We start from the raw sequence: 26,414 nt of genomic DNA on the forward strand, positions 1-26,414 counted from the left end.
ACTTGTCAAAAACCTAATCGACCAGAATACATAATATTAAAGTAAGGATTATTATTAAATATTCTTGAAAATGATGACTATTTGTAAAACATGGAATTTTTCTTTTTCAAATTTTTTACCACACAAATGTGAATTTTAGCCAAGCACTTATTACAAGTTCTTGCGTAGCGAGATTAATTTTAAGATCTGTTTGTAACGAAACTCATTGCTCAAAAATACCATAATCGTTCAGAAAAAAGGAAAATTCTATAGTACCACATGGAAACCAACCTGTAAACATTCTGTAAATGGAAATTGGATTTTAATAATATGCAAGAACATTTTTATGAAGTACTGGACAGAGTTGTATACATTTGCATCAAAATACCAATACAATATCAAAAAGACCAATATCAAATAAACATGTTTAAAAATTCAATATAATATTATTTGAATTTAATAATTCTCACTAAAAGTAAAATATGAACTTCTTTATAACCAGTAACTGTTATTGTAAAATTATCTATCACAACAATATGCAGATCTTGAGCCTATTGTTAAATGTTTAAATTCATTTTCATAGCAATTTTAATATACAACTGCGCAATTTTTCCCATTCGGTTTTGTTTTATAAATTCGATTTAATTTTTATAATATTAGACAGTTTACAATAATTTAGACAGTTCTGGACCAACTTATTGCTAAATTTATCAATGCTTTTTTAAGAATTTTATCAATACATACTCTTGATGCAACTCTTGACGCAATAAGTAGGTATCCTGCTTCTAAAAAAATCTAAATTCCTATCACATTAACAATGCGTTGGTCTTCTTGATAGCACACATTTTAGTATTTAAAATATAACTCAGTTCTAATAATGTTCAAAAGCACTGATTTTACATTTGTTTTTAACTTAAGCATACCCGTATGTATTATTGTATCACAAAACTTTTGCACTCATTTCATGTTTACTTAATTTTAATAAAATAAATATTGTAATCGCATTTATTCACATCGAATCACAGATGTTATAAGGGTAGAAAACATAATTTCTTAATGCACCATTCCACCATGTTACGTACTTTCATTAATTTTCAGAACAGTCTAGTTCTGCGCAAGATGACAAAAAGTTCACATTGCACTGGCGAATTGTAAAATGGTCAATTTTTATAGTTACCCCTACAAAAGGCACGTTCAGAGCTCCCAAACTTTTCGCTAAGATTTTGTATGTATGGTTGGACGTTGCAAAGCGAAATGTCCCAAAATGAGTTTAAAATTGACGGCCCTCATTTTGGGGCGTTTCATTCGCCAGTAATAATCATATGACCTATGCATGCATTATGCGGGACCCTTTACAAATCATAGATTATGATAATAATAATAAACGCATTTAACCAGAAAATGTTTTTCATTTTCCTTCCCAAGAGATCCCGAACGATTACGAAAAAGCTGCATTAATAATTGCTGCAATTTTAGTTGCTGTGATTGGCCAATTTTATGGCATTATTTAAATAACAGCCAATAGTGAGAGAGTTTTGGGCAGTGAGGGTAACCTCGCTCATCTTTCCGCAAGATTTTGTGTCATATGAACAGTGTACGAAGCTGCACGCACTCGTGAAAAACTACGTACAAATTGCGTCCTGTAATTTAAATGCCAATGAATTGCGGGAAAATTCACGCGGTGTCATTTCGCAGTGTGCAGTGTAGGTCAACCCTAAGAGGTGACTGCGATCATCACCCTGTAGCTATTATTCTACTACATAATTAGGCCTCTGAAGGCTAGCACCGTAGAACTGACAACAATTGTGTAAATCGTCGCAATCGCTTGATTGCCAGCACTCTCAGTATTGCCTGAAATGCGCAGTTGCAGCAACAAACACATACATTCCACTGACCTCTACTACTACAAGTGTTGTAAAGTTATATTAAATTCTGATGCCCATTATAAATGAAATAAAATATCGTTTTAGTGGCGATATAAAATTTTAGTAAGTATTTGTTGTTCAAGTACAGTTTATACTGAAATTACCAATGGAAATTATACACAAGTTTCAGTTTCTAATATAAAGCCATTTTTGACATATAGCGTCAAATTCAATCTGCACTTTGTATGAGAGCCGCCTGAAATAAAGATTTTGTTATTTTTCAGACAATTTTTTTTACAAATTATGTGAAGTAATTACGTACAGTAGTTCAGAAGTTATAAGGTTTTGACAGACGGACAGCCGAACAAGTGCAATTTCACTCAAGTAGACTCGGAAACCTTGCTTGACTCGGTCAATAAGTAGATCAACTCTAGGAAATTGTTGCACGCGAGTTAGCATAGCGTTATTATTTTCTCTAAAAAAAATACTGATACGCTAGAAAGCACAAACTCATTGCATTTCCGAGTTAGGATTTGTTATTTTCCGTTATAAAAATTCAGTCACCATTATATTTTATGAAAGAGTTTCTGTAGGTACAAGTACTTCTTTCTAGAGTATGGGTCAGAGTACGATTAAAATACTGGGTTACGAAGTTAGGCATTATTATCTTTCTCCGCGTCATATTACTCAGTAGGTACCGATGATTTTGACTACTTTCAATTAATTACATTATTTTAGAGGGTTTTTTTGGATAATAATGCGGTTTGCTCTTAGGAGTTAGACAGATCCTTTAGCATAACGGTTGAAGATTAGACGACTAAATATGTAATTTTATTTTTTATAGCTAGCTACTTATAACTAGCTTTTGTCCGTTACTTTGTGTGTGTATAGATAGATAGATAGAACACTTTATTGCACACAAACACATATAAAGTAACAAAACAGAAAGAAGAAAACAGAAAAAACAATTGTGTGCAAAGGCGGCCTTATTGCTTGGAGCAATCTCTACCAGGCAACCTTTGCTGAAAGGAGAAGCTAAGCTAGTGTTTGTCTGTGTATTTAATTCTCGCGATGAAAAGTACGAGCAGCTTGAGTCCTTTACTTGGTCATGTACTTTCCGTAATTCCCCTGAAAATCAGTAAGTAAATCCATTGTGAAAATTACGGACAAACAGGCAAACCCGACCGACAGTAAATGACATAATATAGTATAATAATAACAGTAAATAACCTGGATGTATTAAGCATTATTTCGAACTACAGACAGTTTACAGACAGATACTTTAATTTCGTTTATTTATTACTATGGATTTTTAACTGGATTTTACGGGCCCGAATGACTTTCTCCGGGATACAACTTATACCGTAGTTAAACGGATGACCCTTAAAAAGCTAGTACAGACATACAGACACACTTTTGTATTTATAATACATATTAGTATGGACGAAATATAGTTTTACTATATTTCGACATTTTACTATCTATATTTGTATTGTCTATTTCACTCAATGGAATATTATATCTCAAACAAAAGCATCTATGACTCTTATCATTTGATGTAGTTATTTTTTATTTGTTTGGCACAGAATTCGGACCTACTAATACAGCCGGAAAATCAGCGCTTTTCCGGGCTTATATTATGCTTAGCACTGTCCTATTTTCTGGCAGCTGAACCACTATTATCTTTTTAGTTATCTTTGTGCATTTTTTGTTCATGAACTACTAAACTGTACCTATATGTGCCTGTACCCTGTAAAAGCAACGTAAATATCGTAGGGAAGTGATCAAAACTGGGGTTTGGTCAAATACCTTGATTCGCAACACTTTGATATTATTCGCATGGCATCCTTCAGTAACACAGTAGCAGCAACTAAGGAAAGGATTAGGTGAATTATCTGAATAGGTTCATGGGTTATACAGCTGTTTATGCTAACAAGAGACATGAGACCCTCGTCGTCCGCACGTGTGGACACACCTATTACAATACCAGTTTTATTTATCAAATCCTCACATCTGGCTGATGAGAACGCATTAAGCTGGCTCTGCACCCTCAGTCTGCATTATACTAAGTTAAAAAGGGTGCCTGGATGGATGGTCGATAAATAATGCTTAAACCCTAAAATGGATTTCAAGGTCTCAAGCTTAGTACTTAGTACAAAGGGGGTCTATTCAGATTCACCCCGATGTGCGCTTAAAATCCAAGGACACTTTCGACCCTTCGTTACAGTTACACATTTTATTATGTATGTTCAACTTTAGCGCATTCAAGGATAAAATGACCGGCCAAGTGCGAATCAGACTCGCACACAGAGGGTTCCGTACCCGGGTATTTATTCCGACATTTTGCACGATTGATCAAAAACTATTAGACATAAAAATAAAGACGGACAGACGGAAAGACGGACAGACAGACAGACAACAAAGTGATCCTATAAGGGTTCTGTTTTTTCTTTTGAGGTGAGGAACCCTAAAATTAATTATTGTATTGCAGCTTAATATCCAGTTTTACGTTTTGTTGCGCTCACTTAATGTGAGTTTCGAAGTAGGTAGGTACAATGGTGTCAATAAAATATTTTATGTCCTCAGAAATCCTTGTGTATCCTCTACTAAAGTTGTGGGTAATAGAAATTGTACAAGAATTATTTATTGTATGACTTGCATGCCCTAGTTTCAGTTTATATCATGTTCTCAGTTTTAATGCAAAGATTAATGTCTTGGAATACAACTGTTAATTTGAAAATGTAGCAGTATTTTGTCGTATGTGTCTCTTTTCTCATTAAATAGGTGCGTGATGACCACAATCTTCAATGTAGTAGAGAAAATAGGAAATAATTTATAGACTACTACTATAATATTATGATGTCCGCGTGGATATAGGTTTTAAAAATCCCTTAGAAATTCTTTAATTTCCTGGCATAAAAATTAGTCTTTGGCGGTCTCAAAATGCAAGCTATCGGTGTATCCGTGTACCATAGTTCATTAAAATTAGTTGAAGGGATGGACCGTGAAAACAGACAGAAATACATATATATTTATAATATTTTAAATTAATTAATTCTATAAACTAGAAACACGATTCTGTTAGATCAGTATCTAACATTTGCTTTTTGTATTAAGTTATTATACCTACATACAAAATATACAAAAAATACTAATAGTACTTTGGAAAAAATACAAGTAAACAGTTCCAACGGAATGGGCTTAGGGGAATGGTAATGGTAAAATAGGTAGGTATATTTCTTCCTGTCTTTTGATGTTGTTTTGATTACCTACCGTGAGTAAAACGAAAAAGCTGAAATACCCAAAGTTTATACCTGATAAAAATAACAAAAAAATCCTCAAAGAAATCATTTCCCTTTCAAATTCAATTACAAGAGTAGGTATCTAAATTAACGGAATGTAAGCCAAGGAAGGTGGTAAATTTTACTTCTGAAGTTGCTAATTAAAACTCTGGTTTTTACTGTGTTTTGTTGTACGTACGGGCTTAACAGCGACACCGGATGGGGGTGGCAAGTATTGAAACTCTTCCGACGAGGGGAGCCCTACGGCTCAAAGGAAAGCCTTTCTAGGGGTGCCTTCCACGAAGCCGAACCACATCTTAAATATTCGTCTACGGAAGAATTGATTTACAAATTACCATGGATGCCTACGCAGCGTAATTTATATTGTAACTGAGTGTTGTCCATGACTTCATCCGTGTGGATATAACTTATCTTTATCTTAATTTGAATTTGAAAATGATATTGAATATCCCAGCCAAATCGGTTCAGTTATTGTTGTATGATTGAGTACTTTCCACCTATTACGATTCATGAGAAGTAGCCCGCTCACAGACAGACGTATGGACAGTGGAGGCTTAGTAGTAGAGTTCCGTAAGCATCCTTTGTATACGGAACCCTATTAAGTACGTTAGAACGTTGCTGACAATAAATTTTGTAAATAAGTTGTAGGTAGTTAGTAAAAAGTAGAGCTTATAATTCTGTGGTAGGTACTAACTACTCGGTACAAACACTTCGATTCGTATCGAAAGCGGCCTCAAAATAGCTGTTCTGTTTGGTGGCCATTTACTAACAAGTCATGGCTAAAGAAGTTTTACTTCAAACAAATTTTAAAAACAAGATTTTCATACAGACCAATGTAGCGTCCGCAAAACTTCCATATTGTAATACTTGGCACAATTTCGAATTGCGTTATTATTATTGTGTTTTTGTGCTAGTTTTCACCGTTCATTGTGTTGAAGATTTGTCCATTGAGGCAAATGGCGTTCATCCTTTTATTCTTTTTACTAAGCATAGTAATAGGGACATATTTTTTTCTACTTTCTTACCTCGTAATACTTGACTACTACTAGTTTTTGCTGAATAGCATCAATAAATTTCAGATGTTAATATTGAATATTAATTATTAACAATATTCTGTAAAACATATATGAAAATCTTCAGTTAGACTTTAAGATATGTGAGTAATTATTTTAAATAGGTTCTTTCAGTAGGTGTTACCTATAAATTGACCAACTGCATAAACTAGCACATATGCGTACGTTAATTGTACACGCTATCACTACTTTATCCCACACATTTTGTTTCTCAGAAATTAAGAGGGCTCTCTCCGTCACTCGTTTCATACAATCGTAGTTCCAATTTCATTTGAATATTAAGCAACCAAAGTCCATGAAAAGCAGACATATTCTAGAAACTAATATCTATGTCTGTGGTTTTCCAGATTTCTGTTAAAATATTCGGTTTCAAAGTTACGCGGTCTTAAAAAATTTCATACAAATCTTTGAGCCCCTGTAATTTTAAAACTACATATTTTTAGAAAAATCTAAAACACCATAGACACAGATATTAGTTTCTAGAATATGTCTGCAAAATTTCATGGACTTTGGTTGCTTAATATTCAAATGAAATTGGAACTACGATTGTATGAAACGAGTGACGGAGAGAGCCCTGTTAAGGAAGGTCTCGCGGCAGTGGGATGCAGCTCTATTAAATAAGTTTTACCTACTACTTTTACCATACTTACGATTCGTAAGTATAGTACAAGTGGTAACTAGGGATGTTATGGATATATAATTTCGGATCCGGATATGGATATGGATATTGGTAAAAAATAATATCGGTTTCGGTTTCGGTTATGGATATTAAATTATTTCGGATTATCCGATAGTTTCGGTTACGGATATTATTTTTTTAAGGAACTGTAAAATGTGAACTGATGAAGGTGTCGCATTCCAGCGGAGTGCACAGTTAATTCGTACGAGTGTAGTATTTAGTTAGACTCCGCCCTATCCGAAACTATCCAAAACTTTTATTACGAATTCAGTTACGGTTACGGATATTTTTTTTATTTCGGATATCCGATAGTTTCGGTTACGGATATGGATATCCATAACAACACTAGTGGTAACTCATAATACGTACTACAAGTAACTCATAACCTATGAGTTCTTTGTAGTAGGAGTAACTCGTAAGTTATGAGTTAAAATAATTTACTCAGCTACCTCATAAAGAGCTTAAATGATTTTCACCTGCTTCGTGAGTTGTGAGCGATTCCCAATTTCCGATAGACGTGATGCAATCTTTTTTCGTCAATCACGAACCAATCACGTTTATTTTATGTAGGCCTGTTTTAGGGGATCGTACCCAAAAGTGTCAGTCAGTCTGTCAGCCTATCCATCCGCACGGATCTCCAGATTGTTTTTAACCCCGACCCAAAAAGTCTTATAAGTTTGACGTGTGTATCTGTGTATCTGTCTCTGGCATCGTAGCTCCTAAACTAATGAACCGATTTTAATTTGTTTTTTTGTTTGAAAGATGGCTTGATCGAGAGTGTTCTTAGCTATAATCCAAGAAAATCGGTTCAGCCGTTTGATAGTTATCAGCTGTTTTCTAGTTACTGTAACCTTCACTTGTCGCGGGGGTGTTATAAATTATTAATTTACACTTGTTTCGTTTTTTCTATGACATTTGGCCAATATACACCAGCCGTTATCTAAAAACTATAAAAGTTTTTGTGAGGATAGCGAGCTCACGCTATTCTACATTATTATCAACTAGCCGATGCCCGCGACTTCGGCCGCGTGGATTTAGGTTTTTCAAAATCCCGTGGGAACCCTTTGATTTTCCGGGATAAAAAGTAGCCTATGAGCTAATCCAGGATATTATCTATCTTCATTCCAAATTTCAGCCAAATCCGTCCAGTAGTTTTTACGTGAAGGAGTAACAAACATACACACACACACACACATACAAACTTTCGCCTTTATAATATTAGTGTGATAAAGTAAAACTGAAAACTATTTCTTTTGCCTTTCTATTACCTACTGTTTAGTAAAAAAATAAGTATTCCTGCAAATTAAAATACCGTAGATGGTTTGAATTACAGATTTGAATGTTACAATAATTATCGAATATTTAATTGGAAATACGACTAAATTATATTTTATTAGCATAAAATAAGCCGGGTTTTATTTTTTTATTTTTAGCTTACGGGATGTCATTATTTGGAGTTCATTGAGTTAGAACCCAATAATATTACCGATTTTTTCTTCAAAAATAATGAAATGGGGCACTATATTTTCTTACGGGTCTATTTCAAATATTAAACTAGTCAGGAATTTGGAATTTCTTTACGTTATGTACCCCATGTCTACTATGTTTTTAACAATACATACCGAAACCGCCAATAATATAAATAAATATATTTTTTAAACTGTGACCGTAACAGTTAGTCATGTGTACAGAACCCTATAATAGAGCGACAGCTGACTCGTTTTGGCCGGTTTTTTACAGGCTCATTTGGAACGTCAAATCTATCTATTTGTAATGTCTGTCACCGGGTTGATTCGCAGATTCTACTAAGGATAAATTTAAGTACTTATTTTTTAGGCTACATGCTGTTAGTTGGTCTTACTAAATAACTTGGTACCTAATATAACACGCAACAATGTGAAATCGGCGATGGTGCCAGTCAGAGGACGCCGTGCATCAGCGTTAGACCAAATACCTACCCATCATAATAAAACATTCATCGAATGTGGAATGATCTTTGTAAATAGGAAATTGTTCCCTGAATTCATAAACTTTTTGCATTGACTTTGTTTCTTGGAAACATCTTCGCTTATCTTGGTGCTTGAAACTTGGTAATTGGAGTGCTTCTCAATTTGCGATCGACACGATACAGGCTTCTTTCGCCGTGGGAAATAACTCTTTTTCAACGAAAGGAATTCAAAGGAAGGCAAAAACCTTACGTAACTTGGAGAACTGCGTAGACGTTTTTGAAGTTTTAAAATAATAAATGATTACGAGGGGTCTCTCTGTCACTCGCTCCATACAAACGTAGTTTGTCTCTCATTGGAATACTAACCTATTATACTCAATGGAATTTTGTAGAAACGTTCCGGGAACTAATATCTATGTCTGTGGTTTTCCAGATTTCCGTAAAATATTCGGTTTCAAAGTTACGCGGTCTTAAAAATTCACATACAAATCTTTGAGCCCCTGTAATTTTAAAAGTACATATTTTTAGAAAAATCTAAAACACCACAGGCACAGATATTAGTTTCTAGAATATGTCTGCAAACTTTCATGGACTTTGGTTGCTTGACGGGCGAGGGAGATGTTGAGGATGGGAATCGTGGAGATGGAATTGCCCTCCCTGTGAGGCCTAGCCTTCGAAAGGATTTGTTGATCCATCATTCAAAAGTCCTCCCGAGGGCTAGAACTTGCGGGGCGGTCTATTGCTCACAGTTTCGGCCTCGGTTGAGTCGGTTGGTTGGCTTGCTGTGGTTCCGGCATGACTAACGGCGTAACCCACCCTCTGCTCTCTGCTGTCTGCTGTGGCGTAAATCCGCTTGCGGAGTAACGAGTCGTTGTTGGTCCCTTGTGCTCCGTCGTTAGCCGTGGGATGGAACTTCGTGAGGATTTTAGTCGGTAGGAGTCCGACATAACCACTGTGCTCCCCCGTAGACAGTGGTATCCTTGATGGGTTTTCCTCACAAAATAAAGACGTGTTTATTAGGTACGAACTAACAGCATTTATAATGAAATCTTACATGCTATTGTTTGGGCGTTTGTGCACTCATTCGTATTCGTTTTCGTAGAAATACGATCTGAAGTGGCCGGCTGCAAAACGTGCATATTATGCTTGTGCACTCATTTGATTCGTATTATGAAGGACTCGTATATAAAATATGAGCCAAATTAATGCACAAGCTTATATTCAATCGAATCGAATACGAATCAAAAACGCCTAACCTTCGTAAGTTTGTATCAACTTTTTTCCAATTCTATGCGTAGTTTGCATACTCATCAAATACATCAATTTATTGAGGAGTTGCTTTATGTTACAGTTAGTATGTGAACATGTTTCGTTCAAACTATGAACTCGTACATAACATTACATGTCGTAGATTAAATTTCTAGCGAAAAGCAAAGTCCGGTATGCATGGTCTACAACCAGCGAGTTTTATGAGGCCTATTATAACTCATATTTCAGGTATAATCTGCTTCCTTTGAGTTCGCCCTGTAGGATTATACGGGAACAGGCGGTTATTAAGTGTATACTTCTGTGCTTCTATTATTTTATTCAAATCTGTTTCGGAATTTGTTACAAAGGTAATAACCACAGGAAGGCTTAAAACCGTAATCTACCGGTCTGTGAAGGCTGGCTGGCAGGTTGCTTTTTATATTAATTGTACTTTCATCAGCTATTTTGTCTTTGAAACCTTTTCACGCACAATTTTTTTAAGTGAAAACATCTTTAGGTGCATTGGGTGATTTTGGGAACTTCATGAAGAAACTTGCATGCCTGAGTTTTTCATGATATTCTCAAAGGTATGTCTACCAATCCGCACTAGACCAGCATGGTAGACTATGACCAAGAGGCAGGAACCTTGTCATTCTAAGAGAAGACCCGTTCTCAGTAGTGGGCTGGCAATGGAATTAGTTTGTATGGATATGGGTGTCTCATTTTTACAAATGCTCGTTACGCCAACAAAATACAAAAATATAGAGAGTAGGTAAGTACGACAAAAGGGTTACACAAAAGGTGTATGAAATATTCATGCAAAGGATGAATATATGTTTTGTGCGAGATGTTTTAAAACTACGAGTAGGTGTGTACTTTAACACACTATACATATAGTACGCGACAGGTTGGGATGGCGATCGGGGTATGAGGCGAGGGGATGCCCCGCAAACTCGCACGTCACCCGCGCTATCCCGCACTGGATTAGCGCGGGGGCAGTGTGTAGGGCGTTCCCACCCCGATTGCCATCTCGACCTGTCGTGTACTATACAATAGATGACACCAATGACACGAACGCGCCATAGCCCCTTGTTACGCAGGCATAGTCAGGCCGCAACGCTAGACGTGCCTGCTAACCGTTCCCACAGTCGCCGCGTAACCTGACGCCTGACGCGGCGAAATTGAGGATCACCATTCACCATACGCGAGGACTGGGCACGGATACATATTAAACCAATGATATTAGATATCATTGTATTAAACACATCACAATAAGCTTTAGAAGCCTCCGCCACAAATCGGCAGAGCAATTAGGGTTATTTTATGTAATAACTAGCTGATACCCGCGACTTCGTTCGCGTGGATATAGGTTTCTTAAAATTCCCGTGGGTACTCTTTGATTTTCCGGTATAAAAAGTAGCCTATGTGCTAATCCAGGGTATAATCTATCTCCATTCTAAATTTCCATTCGAAATTTAGAATGGAGATAGATCACATGGAATCGTGTTATTGCGTGAAGGAGTAACAAACATACACACACACACACACACACATACAAACTTTCTCCTATATAATATTAGTGTGATTAGTTTATAATATGTAAATTTTTAGTAATAAAATTAGGATAAGGAACTGGTGTTTTCTTTCGCACCCCCTGCAGCCGCCCTAATGTAACTCCCTAGTAAACACTATGTGGTTTGAATCTCTATTTTTTTTAAATACAAATAGCGAGCAAACGAGCAGGCGGGTCACCTGATGTGAAGTGATAATATTTGCAGCGCCGGAGGAACCGCAAGTGCGCAAGAATTTGACGAATGATGCAGCAACGGTGGTAGCTGCATCATTCCAGGATTCCGTTCCGTTTAACGGACCCAATGGAAACAAGTTTTACACTATCGGAGGGATAGGAAGAATTAAGTGTGCTTTTTTATTGTGTTGTGATTTAACAGATGAACATGACTTGAGTTATGGATCTACTAGAGAGTAACATAGAGCTACTTTTTATTTCGTGAAATCAGAGTTCACACGAGAGTTTCAAAAATCTTTAAAAACCTAAATCCATTCCCTAGTAAATAATAATAAGGTGCCTACATACAGAGAGACATGCAGCTATATAACGATAGGTAAATTATCATTAGGTAAGGTAGCTAGGCGACACATGCATTAATATGGAACTCAATAATACAAACTAAACTTAGTTGCAATATTCTATGCACATGCCGTTCAATTAAACCCCCGCTGCAAGCGTCCCTACAAGGCGGCTTCGCCCTTGCCTCCCCTACGCTAAGGGGTCCGTGGGGTGCAACTCTACTCTCTAGCACCCTAGTCCCGACTCCCTACGTACGTTCACGAGTCCGATCCGCGAACGCAGTCTCGGTAAAACCGTCCTCGCGTGAGCACCTTCCCAAGTGGTCGAATGCAATGAGTTCGGTTAAAGTTTATTTCGTCTGTAAAATATAACAGTGCGAAATGTATGCTGAGTTTTCACGGAAAAGGTGAGCGGACTATTATTTTTTCATTTGTATGTTTTTGCAAGGCGACCAAAGTTCTTTGCGAAGTGTTTTGTTTACCGCGCGATTGTTCGCTGTGCGTTTTTTTTGGTAAGCACCTAGGTATATTGGGGTGGCTTCAAATTGTCGGGGTTTATTTTTTATTACTTTTTGTATCAGTAGAAAAAATTAATTATTTTTATCGAATTAAAAACAAATGGGAAAAATAGAATTATTAACTATTTTAAGTTCATAAAGTGACTTTAGGTTTTCCTACATTTATTGTTTACAAATTTAATTTTGATTTATGCAATTAACCGAAATACAGTATTTCCACTTAATTAATTTGATTTAATTAATATTGTTTCATTCAAAAAGTAATGAAACACCTTGAAACTGCTCCAATATATTATTTAATTTAGCAGAGGTCCTAGTGTAACTTTTCAGGATGAAAACATGACGCTTTTCTGTCAAAGTACCTATTTAGACATAGAGATGTCAAGGGTATTGTCATTGTACAAGATGATGACGTCATGGAGTCTGGAGATGTACCATAGAATTAATTCTTACATCCTTGGTGGTTATTATGGTTTACGCCAACACCTCTGTAACAAAAGTTAAATCCAGAGTTTTGTATGGTAAAAATCATTTTAAAAAATCGGTCAAGTGCGAGTCGGTCTCGCACACGGAGGGCTCCGTACCATCGTACAAAGAAATAACAATTTTTAAAATTTTTATGGCAACAATTTTGAGATTTTTTGTATTTGTTGTAATAGCGGCAATAGAAATACACATTTTGTGAAAACTTCAACTCTCTACTTATTACGGTTCACGAGATACAGCGCACTGACAGACAGACGGATGGACAGCGGGGTTTTAGTAATAGGATCCCGTTGGCACTCTTCGAGTACGGGACCCTAAAAATATCAAATAATTAATTAAATGAGTATCTTTACAAAAGAAGTTAGGTATAATAATTGTGGGAAGGCGCGAGGAACTTTAAATTGGACAACACCCGTCTTAAGGCACTGCTTTGAACTCTCGACGAGCGCTGGGAAGGAAAACTTTACGTAATTCTGTTGTTTTTTGTTTTCTTTTACCTAATTAGGATAAAAGGATTATTTTCATAAGGTGAAATAAAAGCCTACGGATCGATTTTTCAGTTCTCATAATTGTATTTTGAAAATCAGTGAAATAGTGCGCTTGCATGGGCAATAATTGTTACTCGGCAACACGTATGGATCAATCTGAAGCAATAAATGGAACAATCTGGAGAAATTATTTCGCATAGCATTGCTGAAATTTTCAGGTATTGCTGGGTATTGCTGTAAATTGCTTCATGTGGTCGTGATGTCATAACTGACTAAATGACGTGTAAGCGTAGGCGTACCTTAAAATGTATTTCTCTGTAATCAGCAGCCCAGTGGTTAAGATGTCCCCCTTCTACTCGGGAGATCATGGGTTCGATTCCGGGCACACATCTCTAACACCCTAGAGTTAGGTACGTTTCAAGCAATTAAATATCACTTGCTTTAACGGTGAAGGAAAACATCGTGAGGAAACCTGCATGTGTGTGAAATCTGCCAATCGGTACTCGGTCAGCATCACAGGCCCTTCTCATTCTGAGATGAGACCCGTGCTCAGTAGTGAGCCGGCAATGGTAATGATCATGATGATGTTGATAATGATGATAACAGTATTAAACTCAAATAATAATTAGGTACGTTGTCGTCTTTTGGCAAATAACTTTTAAACACACTTTTTCGAAGCGGCGCGGTAATTAAACAATATTATTATGTAAATGCGATTTTTTATGCTAATGTTTGTTGTGATTATATCGCGTTAGACTAAAGAATGTGGCCTAAAATTTGACGTTTATTAATCAGTGTTCAGATGTATTCAGACGGGCCTTATGGTCTAAGGTTCGGTATAGGGCCTTAACCAAATCTACCTATCTTTTAACCAATTGAACACACCGCGAATGGATTACTAAGGCTACACAATAAAAGTTAGAGTAAATAGGTTTTTTAAAAACAGGAAGTATAGGAACAGGACAGTATAGGAATTAGATAGAAAATATCACGATTAAACTTAAAGGTAGCCTTACTTATCGTACAAATCAAGCCCACGTAGAATGGTGCTAAGAATTTACATTTCGCCGCACTTTTATAATCATTCGAAACATCCGATACTTTTATAATTATCATGATATGACAATAAGTACTTGGCACATGTCCGTCTCAGAGATGCAAGCTGTCTGTCAATTATGAAAAGCTGCTCCGGTTAGGTTGTGAGAAACAAGTGTAAATTAAAAATTTATAACACCCCCGACAAAGTATCTGAGTTTTCCAAAACATCATAAATAATTATGTATCAAGGCAACGTCCATCTTGACAGCTTGACATATTATGTCAATTGACATAATATTATGAACCTAACGGTTATGTAACCTTCTTTTCTACAAGAAAACTAGAAAAGAGCTGATAACTCTTAAACGGCTGCACCAATTTTTTTGGATTATAGCTAAGAACACTCTCGATCAAGCCACCTTTCAAACAAAAAAAAGTAAATTAAAATCGGTTCATTCGTTTAGGCGCTACGATGCCACAGACAGATACACAGATACACAGATACACAGATACATAGATACACAGATACACAGACACACAGATACACAGATACACACGTCAAACTTATAACACCCCTCTTTTTGGGTCGGGGGTTAATAAAAAGATGGTGGACAGACAAATATACATAGTTTCTCATTATTAATATTAGATAGTATGGAAATATAGATTAAAAACATACACCGAAGCTCATTTGCCGAAAGCTTGCCTAACAGAAACTTCCTTCGACGCTACTCAGACTTGTGAAGTAGGCACTTGAAAATTATTGGATACTTCACTTACAGAAAGGCACTTGCGACGCTTCTCAATTGGCAGCATATTGGTTTGTGAAGCCAATGACAGCTTTCCTAAATTCATTTAAATGCAATATAATTTACAATAATTATTATTTCAACTTACTTATATTAGGATTAATAATAATTTAATCCTAGATAAATGATATTCAATAGTCAAAATATTATCTCGAAATAATATCTTCTTCAATCTTTATAGTCTCTAAGACCGGCAGACAGATTTTGAGAAAGCTCAACGTGATCTTTGAGAAACGGAATTCACACAAACGAAGTCGTAGAAATAAGCTAGACTCATGTAAAAAGCAAGCAGTAGGTATCTATTCTATACTAATAAATGAAATTGAAGTGACTGTCTGTTTGAACGGGCTAATCTTTGGAATGGCTAAACCTATTTTGACGGGACTTTCACAGACAAGTAGAGGATAAACCCAGGAGTAACATAGGTTACATTTTTAACCGATATGTACACTGATATCTCCGAGATTTCTGAACCGATTTGCGTAATTTTTTTTTAATCGATAAAGGAACTTTGGACATTATTCCATAAAAAATTTGGATTCCAACTTTTCAATTCTGATTCTGCAGGAGATCTGATCAATCCACGCGGGCGAAGCTGCAGGTTTCATCTAGTTGAATTATAAAACTCACGCTGTTTTGATTCCGAAAGGGGCGTTTCTTATACAATAGGAGCCAAAGTAAATAAAGGATTACTTATTTTGAATATAACAATTTTGTCTGTACCTAATAATGAATATTAGGTCCAGAGAGTTGTCATAGTACTAGAGCAACAATGGCCTGTAAAATGGTCTTCGCCTGATTGGTGGTAGGTTACAGTTTAGTAGTCAAGTTTTTTCATCAGTGTGCGGTACTTATTTTTACATTGTCTATTGAGCCGTTTTGAAACGACATTTCTGTCATAAATCATATCATAAATGCGAAAGTATGTTCGTTTGTTTTTTATTTGTATTGAAATGTTAAAGTATAACTTAAAGCTAGCACGTCGTAAGTGCAACGGAGCAATGGACTGATGTGTTTTTTTGCAGTTTTGCTTGTGGTTATAGTTAAAGACCTTAACCTTTTAACCCGGAATTATTCTTTATTCCGGAAAATCTATCTGAATCCACGCACACGAAGTTTCGGGTATCAGCGTGTTTTATATATCCAGAAATTGTGCACGTTTTTTGATTGTTTAGTTATTGGTACATAAATAGATCATGGTCAGTTTGTTATGTGCCAACCCTACGGCCAATCGACAGCCCAACGAAAAATGATAGCGCAGCATTCTGCTAACTCGAGACCACGTCGGCACACCTGCGCTGACATCACCGGCTTGCATTCCCACACATTTGGTCTTTTCACAGGAACTCCGTACCAAACATTTTTTTTTAAATTATGAGATAGGCTTACGCTTGACGACAGTTTCAGCCATTTGTACTGCGGCTCCCGTCATTCTTAAAATTTGTCAATAATCGCACATTATTGCGTTTTGACGATTCAAAAGCATTTGTAAAAGTCTACTTGAATAAAAATCTATTATTCTATTCTATTAAAATGGCTCTAAGAATCGGTTGCTCCATTACCCAACTCAATGAATATTATTGTAATAAAAAGAGGCCTACAAGTCTATACTAATAGTAGATGGAGTCTACAATACTTTGTAGAACTTTCTCGATATAAAAGAAGCTTTTCGCCCAGCAGGAAGACGTAAATGGACCATTACTTTTCTTTTCTGTGCTTAAATTCTTGCTCGTACAGAATAGTTTAAAATAAAAATAGAAACCGTTAAGTGTTACTTTGGCTACCGTTTTGGGGGTTCTCATAATAATCACTTACTAAAAACCTATTGTTTTAAAGGAATAAGTTAATTAAATAGGTGCATCTTTATAAGTAATGCTTTCGTCTTCATCCGCATCCGGAGACTTCTTCAAAGTGACATTGGAATTCTATTTTCCGGCATAAAAGTATGTGGTTTATGTTACTCTCTAGTAGGTATCTAGGCCTAAAATTACGTCAATCCGCAGCTCCGTTGCAGCGTAATTAAAGAACAAACCAACAAACCGAAGATCGAACCAGATAGCACCGTAAAGTTTCCATAGGATTTTAGAAAAAATATTAATCCACGTGGACGAGGCAACGGATAGGTACTTTCTTTTTTGAACATTAGGTATAGCTTACATCTTCGAGACGGATATAGACTAATTTTGTCTTGGGAAATAAAAAACGATTCCCACAGAATTTAATACTAAATCTACGTGAACGATGAAACATTATTGATAAAAACACTATTATAACTTATGAGTAGATGGAATGACACACATGTAATCCTTCGTGGTTTTTCGCTATATCAGACTTGTTCAACATACTATATGCTGATAATTCAAAAAAAGGTAACGGGTACCTTCTTTCTAGTCTTATCTAGAGTCTAGATATATCTTATTTCCTGGAGACGGATATAGACTACTTTTTGTCTAATATCTGAATCCATGCGCCTGAAGTCACGGGCATCATGCTGTATATTTTAATATGACTGTAGAGATATATAAAGGCGTGCTCATTCAGGAGTTATATTTAAGACAATTGGGTGGCACAGTAGGACTCTCTCATAAATTTTAAACTCTGGAAAAAACAACACTTATTTACCCATATTGAAACTGTTGGGAAATCCACAACGCCGGACAGTCGAATAATTTACGTTTCCGTTTTATTAAGTCACTTCCTATATGCATTTTTATCCCCCACTGACAGATTCCAACAAATAACAATTTCATCCTCATGAAATTCCTCGGTAACTTACGAGACCACTAGAAAAGATTCAAATAAAACATCCAAACATAAAGCGAATAACTTTTATCATACTAAGTATTGTAGTACTCGGAAATCGCGGTTTTATTAAATATCAATTTGATCTTAATGTTGCCCAAGTATTTATTTATAATATGTATAAAATATGTAGGTAATTAATCGCCAAAACATAGTTTTTTCTGGTCCATAATTTTGATCTGTATTTATTCCTTGTTGTGTTTATTTTAGAACGTTGGTATTTATTCAACCTAACGATTATTTGTATAAATGTTGGTTAAACTATTTTATTTGTTGCGGTATTGCCACTTTTACGAGCGCTTTTACAACGAGTAGAGGAAGGAATATTTGTTTTAGTCACTTTTTAATAAATACTTAAATATATAATTGTAAGTAAGTATAGTAAAATATAAAACCAGCAATAACAGCATACTGCTTGGTAATTTCTTTGTTTCGGTACAGGAATGCCAAATCGCTTGGCAGCACGGTGGTAGGGTGATAACTATCCACAGCCGAAGCCTCCCACCATACCAGACCAGATTTAATTTAGAAAATATAAATTTCCTGATTGCCGCTGCCAAGTATTGAACCCCAGTCCTACAGAGCTCATCACTATGCTAGGGTAGTCGTCAAAGCTTTGTTTTTTTCTGGCCTCTGAACTAAATAATACTTTGTAGGTGTGGTGCAGTGTATACGCGGCATTACAGCATTCAGTGATTATAGAGAGATTTTGAGGTCATGCTGCAAATTGCTACCACAGTGCGCCACCTGCCTGCAATCTGCATCTTTTATCTTTTTTTTGTGTAACATCATCTGGCATTGCAAAAATGTTAGAGACTTTTCTAATATTTTCTCCGTGCACAAAAAAAGCACAAAATGGGAGCATCATTCATCAAAATGATAACAAAAGCAAAAACATTATAAAGCATAGAGTACTTTTTTGAGCATTGAATTTGGAATTAAACCTAACTAAACGTATGCGTATTCTCCATGAAGCTCGAGTAGTATCAGTTTAGATTATAAATTAATCGTATTATATTTTATGCAAACTAGCACATGATATTCACAGAAATTTTAAACTACCATTATAACGTAAGATGTGTTCAGGGAACTTTTCAGAACAAAATTAGTTCTGAAAAGTTTTACTAATTAGTAGATTTTGTGATTTAAATTTCGCATAAATTATAAAAAACCACTCATTTTCGCTTCTTGCTCAGGCAAACCAAATTTTACTGTATTAATTTGGAACAGTCATGAGTTTATTTAGTTCAAAGTTTAAAAGAAAGTGAACTTATCAAACAACTTATTATTATGTCAAGTATTATTTTGAATGATATTATGAAATAATGATAAGAAACAAAAACCAGGAACTTTAGTTTTAAGTTTACTTAATTAATTATCACCACAAATTATAATTATTATAAGTATTACAAAGTAAACAATTATTAACAAATGTAGAATGACCCCTATTTTAAATAAATGACTTTGACTTTGACTACTTATGATGATGAACACTAGCTGCACTAGGAGCATGATATGTTTTGACAGAGATACCTATTCTTTAGATATTTCTCAGTCCAAATCATGTCATGCGATAACGCAATGTCACAACACGAGAGAGAGAAATGTATTGAACTGATTATGCTTACTCTGAAAAAACCATAAACATTAACCGGTTAAATACAAGTGATAACAACATTCGCTGTACAAGTAGTAGAGTAAATCGATATTTAGCTAGCTGCTACATAAAGCGAAACTACAATCGTTTAAACATTAGTGACTAAAACTATCGTGTAAAACGACAAAGCCACAACACAGAATTCGCGACAGTAAAGTTGCTCATATTCGTATTATCTAGATAAAAGCGAGCCTCAATTTCACCACAGATTTTGTGAGAGCATTAAAGACACGAACACATCACTGTGTTGTGTTGAGAGACGCGGCAGAAGACGATCTGAGTCATGCATTATTAAGGACATGCTTTCTATGTTGTAGAAACTTAGAACCACTTACTATTTAACTTTGTATGGGCCGCTACATAAATTTTATTATTCTACACCGACATGCCTTGAACAAAGACGTTAATACTTTATAGAATGTTGATTTTCTATAATAACAATATTAAAGACCTCTTATTTCAATTCTTTAACGTTATTATCAGCTTATATCAGTATATATTTGTGAAACCTAACCACACTGTAAGGTTATTTATGCTGATTTAATGAACCTAAGTATACTGATTTAAAAAAATACAAATTAAACAGTATTCTACTTGAACACTGATTCAATAAGGCTAGGCTTAAGCTAAATAAATAAAATTATTTCTAAATAAATTTTTACATCATAAACCAATTGTTATACATTCTTGATAACTGTCAAAGGTGACTTTTAAAAATAGATTTTCAATTTTTTATAACTACTACTACTACTACTAAATACTCCGTTGCAGCCAAGTTGTAGCGCTCCAGCACCGGTGTTGATGCTCGTAGCGCATTGCCATAAGACAATCGTTGTGCTTAACTGCGTCTCGACACATCACTACAGAAGGTAATGTGTTTGCACCTTAAAACTAGCAAATTCCAACTACGTAAAGACTTTGTATGGAATGGCTAGCGGCACGTTTCCGCTTTGCGAAATATTATGAACAGCGTGGGAAATAATAAACAGGATAGAGTTACCTTTCACGTTTAATTTTTATACTAAGGTTAACCTGAAAGGAAAAGCCTTTGTGCCCACATGATTTTATTATGAGTTAACTTATAGCATAATTTTGCTCATGTTTTAAACCTGAACTAAACGTGAGTTTGGGAAGAAATTTTAATCTTTATAATTCTTGATTATAAAGGTTGATCTTGAGGTTAGTGTACAGTTGGCGCATTATATAGTTTGCGTTGGTTAAGCTACATTGCCCCAAACCGGTAAATAGCTTTTGGTGTATTTTGTTTTGTTTCAATTTCGACCAAATAAAATGCAGTCACAAAGTAACCATCACTATCTCACTGCTGAGCTCATGTCTCCTCTCAGAACATGTAGGGCTTAGGTCATAGTCCGCCACGCTATCTAACTGCTGAGTACACATATTAAAATATGTTTTCAAATTTTGAAAACATTATGAAGAACTCTCATACGTGCAGGTTTCTTCACAATGTTTCCTTTCACCGTTAAAGCAAGTGATATAAAAAACCGCTCCGAAAAATGAGAGGCCCGGGATCGAACCCGCAACCTCCCAATTATGAGGCGGAGGTCTATACTCGTAGACTATCTCGTAGGTTTTTCAAAAGTATATTCATTTTTATACACTATAGTGATCTAATTATAATACAATTTATTGTTCGTCGAATATTAAATAATAATGATATCGTACAGCTGAATTTGGAGGCATTAAATGTTTCCGAAATGTCATTTAACTGATGTGCAATTATCGTTCATGAATCACTATTGGTAGATCGTAATTGCCCCGAAATTTTCGAGCTTTCTGTGTTTTTGTATGATGCGTGTAATTGATTGACATTATAATTAAATGCCCTTTAGCTACCGATTGCATTATAGTGCTCTTATATTATTTACTTCATTGAAATTTGAAGTTTACCTTTAGAACTTTTAAGAGGCTAGAACTACAGAAACTATCAATTTAAATCGTTAAATAGTTTGAAGCACTCTCAAATATTGAAATGCTTAAAAACGTAATTAATACTTGCTGTCTGATTTTTAACCCCCGACCCAAAAAGAGGGGTGTTATAAGTTTGACGTGTGTATCTGTGTGTCTGTGTATCTGTGTATCTGTGTATCTGTCTGTGGCATCGTAGCGCCTAAACGAATGAACCGATTTTAATTTACTTTTTTTTGTTTGAAAGGTGACTTGATCGAGAGTGTTCTTAGCTATAATCCAAAAAAATTGGTTCAGCCGTTTAAAAGTTATCAGCTTCTAGGTTCTAGTTTTCTTGTAGAAAAGAAGGTTAGGTTCATAATAATAAAGTGTCAATTGACAAATGTCAAGCTGTCAAGATGGACGTTGCCTAGAGATACATAATTATTTATTTGAAAATGATGTTTTGGAAAACTCAGATACTTTGGATTGTAGGCGCGGAATAGTCCAAGAAAATCGGTTCAGCCGTTTGAAAGTTATCAGCTCTTTTCTAGTTACTGAAACCTTCACTGGTCGGGGGTGTTGAAAATTTTTAAGAATAAGAATAAGAATAAGAAGTGTTTATTTGCTAGAATATGGTATAATATACAAGTACATTGGTCTTAAATATTATGTGGAACCGCATATTCTTAATTTACACTTGTTACAGATTTTGTTATTTTTTTCTATACAACAAATATGTCAAACACAGTCATTCAGTAGCACTTGGAAATAGGAATAGAATGATTTTGATTCAAATAAACTTTTACAAGTTTACTCGTAGGTAATTATTGTCAACGGCAAAACTATGAGCGATGACCTATTTCAGTATTTTTATGTATTTTATTGAGTCATTCTATATGGAAGTTGAATCTAGAGAACTACTAGATATTCTAAGTATATGCTGTACTTGGAACTTTGATAAACAAATTGCGCAAATGATCTTACCAATTTATTATCTGACTCTCGGTTTAACTACTGATTTTAGTTGCGTGATTATATTTAATTGCCACCCTTTTACTATCACTGGACCCAATTCTGCATAATTGTACAGATAGATAAACACAATGGTGTTCAAATACAATAGGACACAATTTGATAATCGATAAATAGTTTTCAAATTGGCTTAAAGTGAGCTAAATATTCAAATATTGAATATGACAGCGTGAACGAACATAATGTGATATTTAATAACTGAATAGTAAATTACATGATTATCGTTTTATCTATATAATCGAATATTTTTAAAACCTATCCTGTATGTTATGTCGAGTGATGTGTAAGTCTGTTCAGTAGTTTCAGCGTTAGAATTAAAAATAGGTATCGTAAGCTGATGGATATTGATGTTCCCACTAGTTCAACGGTTGAACTAATCAGTTGAACTAGTGGAAACGAGCGAATATGTTGACGGCTAGTTAATGGGTATAAAATTCATGAAGGTACTTTGATTCCTACCTAATGTCAGCACAGTTTGGCAGTTTTATAGGCACGAAATAAAATCTCAGTTGGTAGTGAAAAACAAGCAATGGCGCGGAAAACATAAAAACGGACGGTATCCCATAAAACGTCACTAGCTTTCGGTTTTGCCATTTCGTATCCACCTCTTACTTAGGTAATAATAATATCATAAGTCTTATTATGTTATAGGCATTGTTATAAAGCATAGTTCAAACTGCGCTTCTAGGAATTATCATTCGATAAGAAGAGTTACTAACAAGTCTGTTAACACTTAACTTTAACCAATTAAATTAGCATAAATCGCAATAGGACCATGATTGGTTCGTATTGGATATCATGCGTTTCATACAACATTGACCGCTGCCGTGATTGGTCGACTCAAAGTAATAGTTACGAAGTTACAATTAAATTAAAAATACAATTAAATTAAAAATGCGTGCGGTAGTGTATAATATTATGCATCGCCATCCGTGGTACAGGATTCAATACGCTATAATGGAGCATACGGAATATTTCTCGTTCTGTCGTTCACTGTTTTTAACCCCCGACCCAAAAAGAGGGGTGTTATAAGTTTGACGTGTGTATCTGTGTATCTGTGTGTCTGTGTATCTGTGTGTCTGTGTATCTGTGTATCTGTGTATCTGTGTATCTGTGTATCTGTGTATCTGTCTGTGGCATCGTAGCGCCTAAACCAATGAACCGATTTTAATTTAGTTTTTTTTGTTTGAAAGGTGGCTTGATCGAGAGTGTTCTTAGCTATAATCTAAAAAAATTGGTTCAGCAGTTTAAGAGTTATCAGCTCTTTTCTAGTTTTCTTGTAGAAAAGAAGGTTAGTTAACCGTTAGGTTCTTAATATTATGTCAATAGACAAATGTCAAGCTGTCAAGATGGACGTTGCCTAAATACATAATTATTTATTTGAAAATGATGTTTTGGAAAACTCAAATACTTTGGATCGTCGGGGGTGTTATAAATTTTTAATTTACACTTGTAGTACAATAATAGCTTTAGTAGCCCAATAACATGCCCTATACACGTACGCTTAATATACTCCAAGTTTCCATCATGTTTCTAGCATTATTATGCACCATGCATCCCACCACAGGTAGGTCCCTATTTCTGTTACCCTTCAACTAAATTAAAGGTAAATAAAAAACGGGTCATAAAAAACGGGTCAAGTGCGAGTCAGGCCTCGCTCTTTTAGGATTCCGTACATAATAATGAAGATCATATTTTAGGTGTATGAAATATTTAGAGCGAGCTAGACGATCGCAATAAACCGTGAAAGAAAAACCCAAAAAATGTTCGTTTATTTTAGTCACAACTTACAAACTATTTTAAATCGTTGTTTTCAGTATTTGTTGTTTAAATACAGTATATGCTTCATAATGTACCGAAATTGCATATTGCTAACTAGTTTAGTTTTTGAGATAGCCCCCGTCACAAAAATGTTCTAAAACTGACAACTTTGATGGCCATCAATGCCCATTTCGTTGTTTTTTAAGTTTGAAAATAAAACCAAACCACCAACACCCAAAATTTCGGGTTTGTAACTCATTTCATCTATGAACTAGAGACCTGTGACATGATCCGGAAAGACGGACGGACAGACAGTGCTCCGTTTTTACCCTTGGGTACGGATCCCTAAAAATTAACTCTACTAGCTGCTAGCTGAAACACGTAAATCCTTCTGACCTTGACCCTGACGGAGAGACGGACAAATTGAAATTCAATTTCAAAATATTTTTGTTCAATTAGATGAATTAGATTTACAAGTACTTTTGAATCTCAACAGACAGACAACAAAGTGATCCTATAAGGGTTCCGTTTTTCCTTCTGAGGTACGGAACTCTAAAAATGTACGTCAGTCATTGTATATTTATTAAGTTTGAACAGAAGGACAACGTTTGTTATATGTTGTTATTTATGTAAGTATACCTATTTACATCCGAAAAGTAGATTTTTAGGTATATCATTACATTAGGACGTGAAATCATAATATTATGACGACATTTTTTACCGGTCGTGCTTGAGTAGGTATATTTGAATTTGCACATAAGAGAATAAAACACTAAGTCACGTTAAGAACGTCACAGTTAGTGAACAGCTTGTCTAAAAGTTGGTTCATCCATTCATATCAATAGAATCTCTTTTCTAAAGGCAAGAATTTGCGAACAAAGACTCTAAACTCAATAATCCCGAAGCCGGGTGAAAATATACAAAGTTATTACACCGTATATTTGTAAGTAAAATGATTTGCGGTTCGAGTGTTTTTCAGCTTCAGCCAATTGACTTTCAAATATGTGTTCGATGAATTTCAATATGAAATGGGAAATGAAATGGGTTATTAAGTTACTTTATCGTCGATCGCTCTCAGTCTCCAGTCTAGTTTGCGATAACAATTACGATACTTGTAAGTACCTACTATATTAAATTAAATTTTATACAGTCTCCAATTAATATTATAAATGCAAAAGTATGTCTCTCTATCTGACTGATTATCCCTTAGCTTTTCATAGCCTATCTGCTTAAGAGATTTTGACGAAATTTGGTATAAATATGTCTTGCATCCCAGAGAGGTTAGGCCGCTTTTTATTCCGAAAAAATCAAAGAGTTCCCACGGGATTTTTAAAAGCTTAAATATACGTGGACAAGTCGTGGGCATTATTTAGTCCAATAATACAAGAGGTAATATACGTTATCGTTGATCAAACCATTTGTATGCGACCAGTGAAACTCGCCACACAAACAATGAAGCTCAGCAAAATGGAATACGTTTTTGAAACCTCTGGCACTCGAAATGCTCTCTTTGTCGATAAATATATATGTTTCCTCATATGCAAGCATGTGTTTTAGAACGAAAATGTGTTTAAATCTCCTAAACTTATACTAGTAACGCCTACTTATGTTACTAACGCTGCTGTTATTTCGGGCACATCATGCGACGAGGGAATGATAGCTTGGACAAACTTATTACTGGCAACAGAGGGCAAAAGATCGAGAGGCCGCTCACCAACCAGATGGGTAGA

The 26,414-nt window shown here is 35.3% G+C and overlaps 1 protein-coding gene and 1 long non-coding RNA gene across 3 annotated transcripts in view; one reads left to right on the top strand and one right to left on the bottom strand.

Moving 5' to 3' along the window:
• Positions 1-2,850: 2,850 nt before the first annotated feature.
• LOC123880627 lies at positions 2,851-24,791 on the bottom strand. Of its 2 annotated transcripts, XR_006799301.1 has the most exons (4): positions 24,780-24,791; positions 13,819-13,946; positions 5,554-5,557; positions 2,851-2,861 (listed from the first exon to the last, which is right to left on the bottom strand). It is a non-coding gene; the product is annotated as an uncharacterized LOC123880627 (long non-coding RNA). The 2 variants fall into 2 exon arrangements; XR_006799300.1 differs by lacking the exons at positions 2,851-2,861; positions 5,554-5,557 and adding an exon at positions 7,034-7,044.
• LOC123880621 (leucine-rich repeat-containing protein 15-like) overlaps positions 12,476-26,414 on the top strand; it is a 111,699-nt gene continuing 97,760 nt past the window's right edge. Inside the window, exon 1 of the mRNA XM_045928827.1 lies at positions 12,476-12,589. Coding sequence (XP_045784783.1) covers positions 12,564-12,589 — 26 coding nt within the window. The 5' untranslated portion in view covers positions 12,476-12,563. The remainder of the gene's footprint in view (positions 12,590-26,414) is intronic.

Source organism: Maniola jurtina, chromosome Z, assembly GCF_905333055.1.
Source record: "Maniola jurtina chromosome Z, ilManJurt1.1, whole genome shotgun sequence".
NCBI lineage: Eukaryota > Metazoa > Arthropoda > Insecta > Lepidoptera > Nymphalidae > Maniola > Maniola jurtina.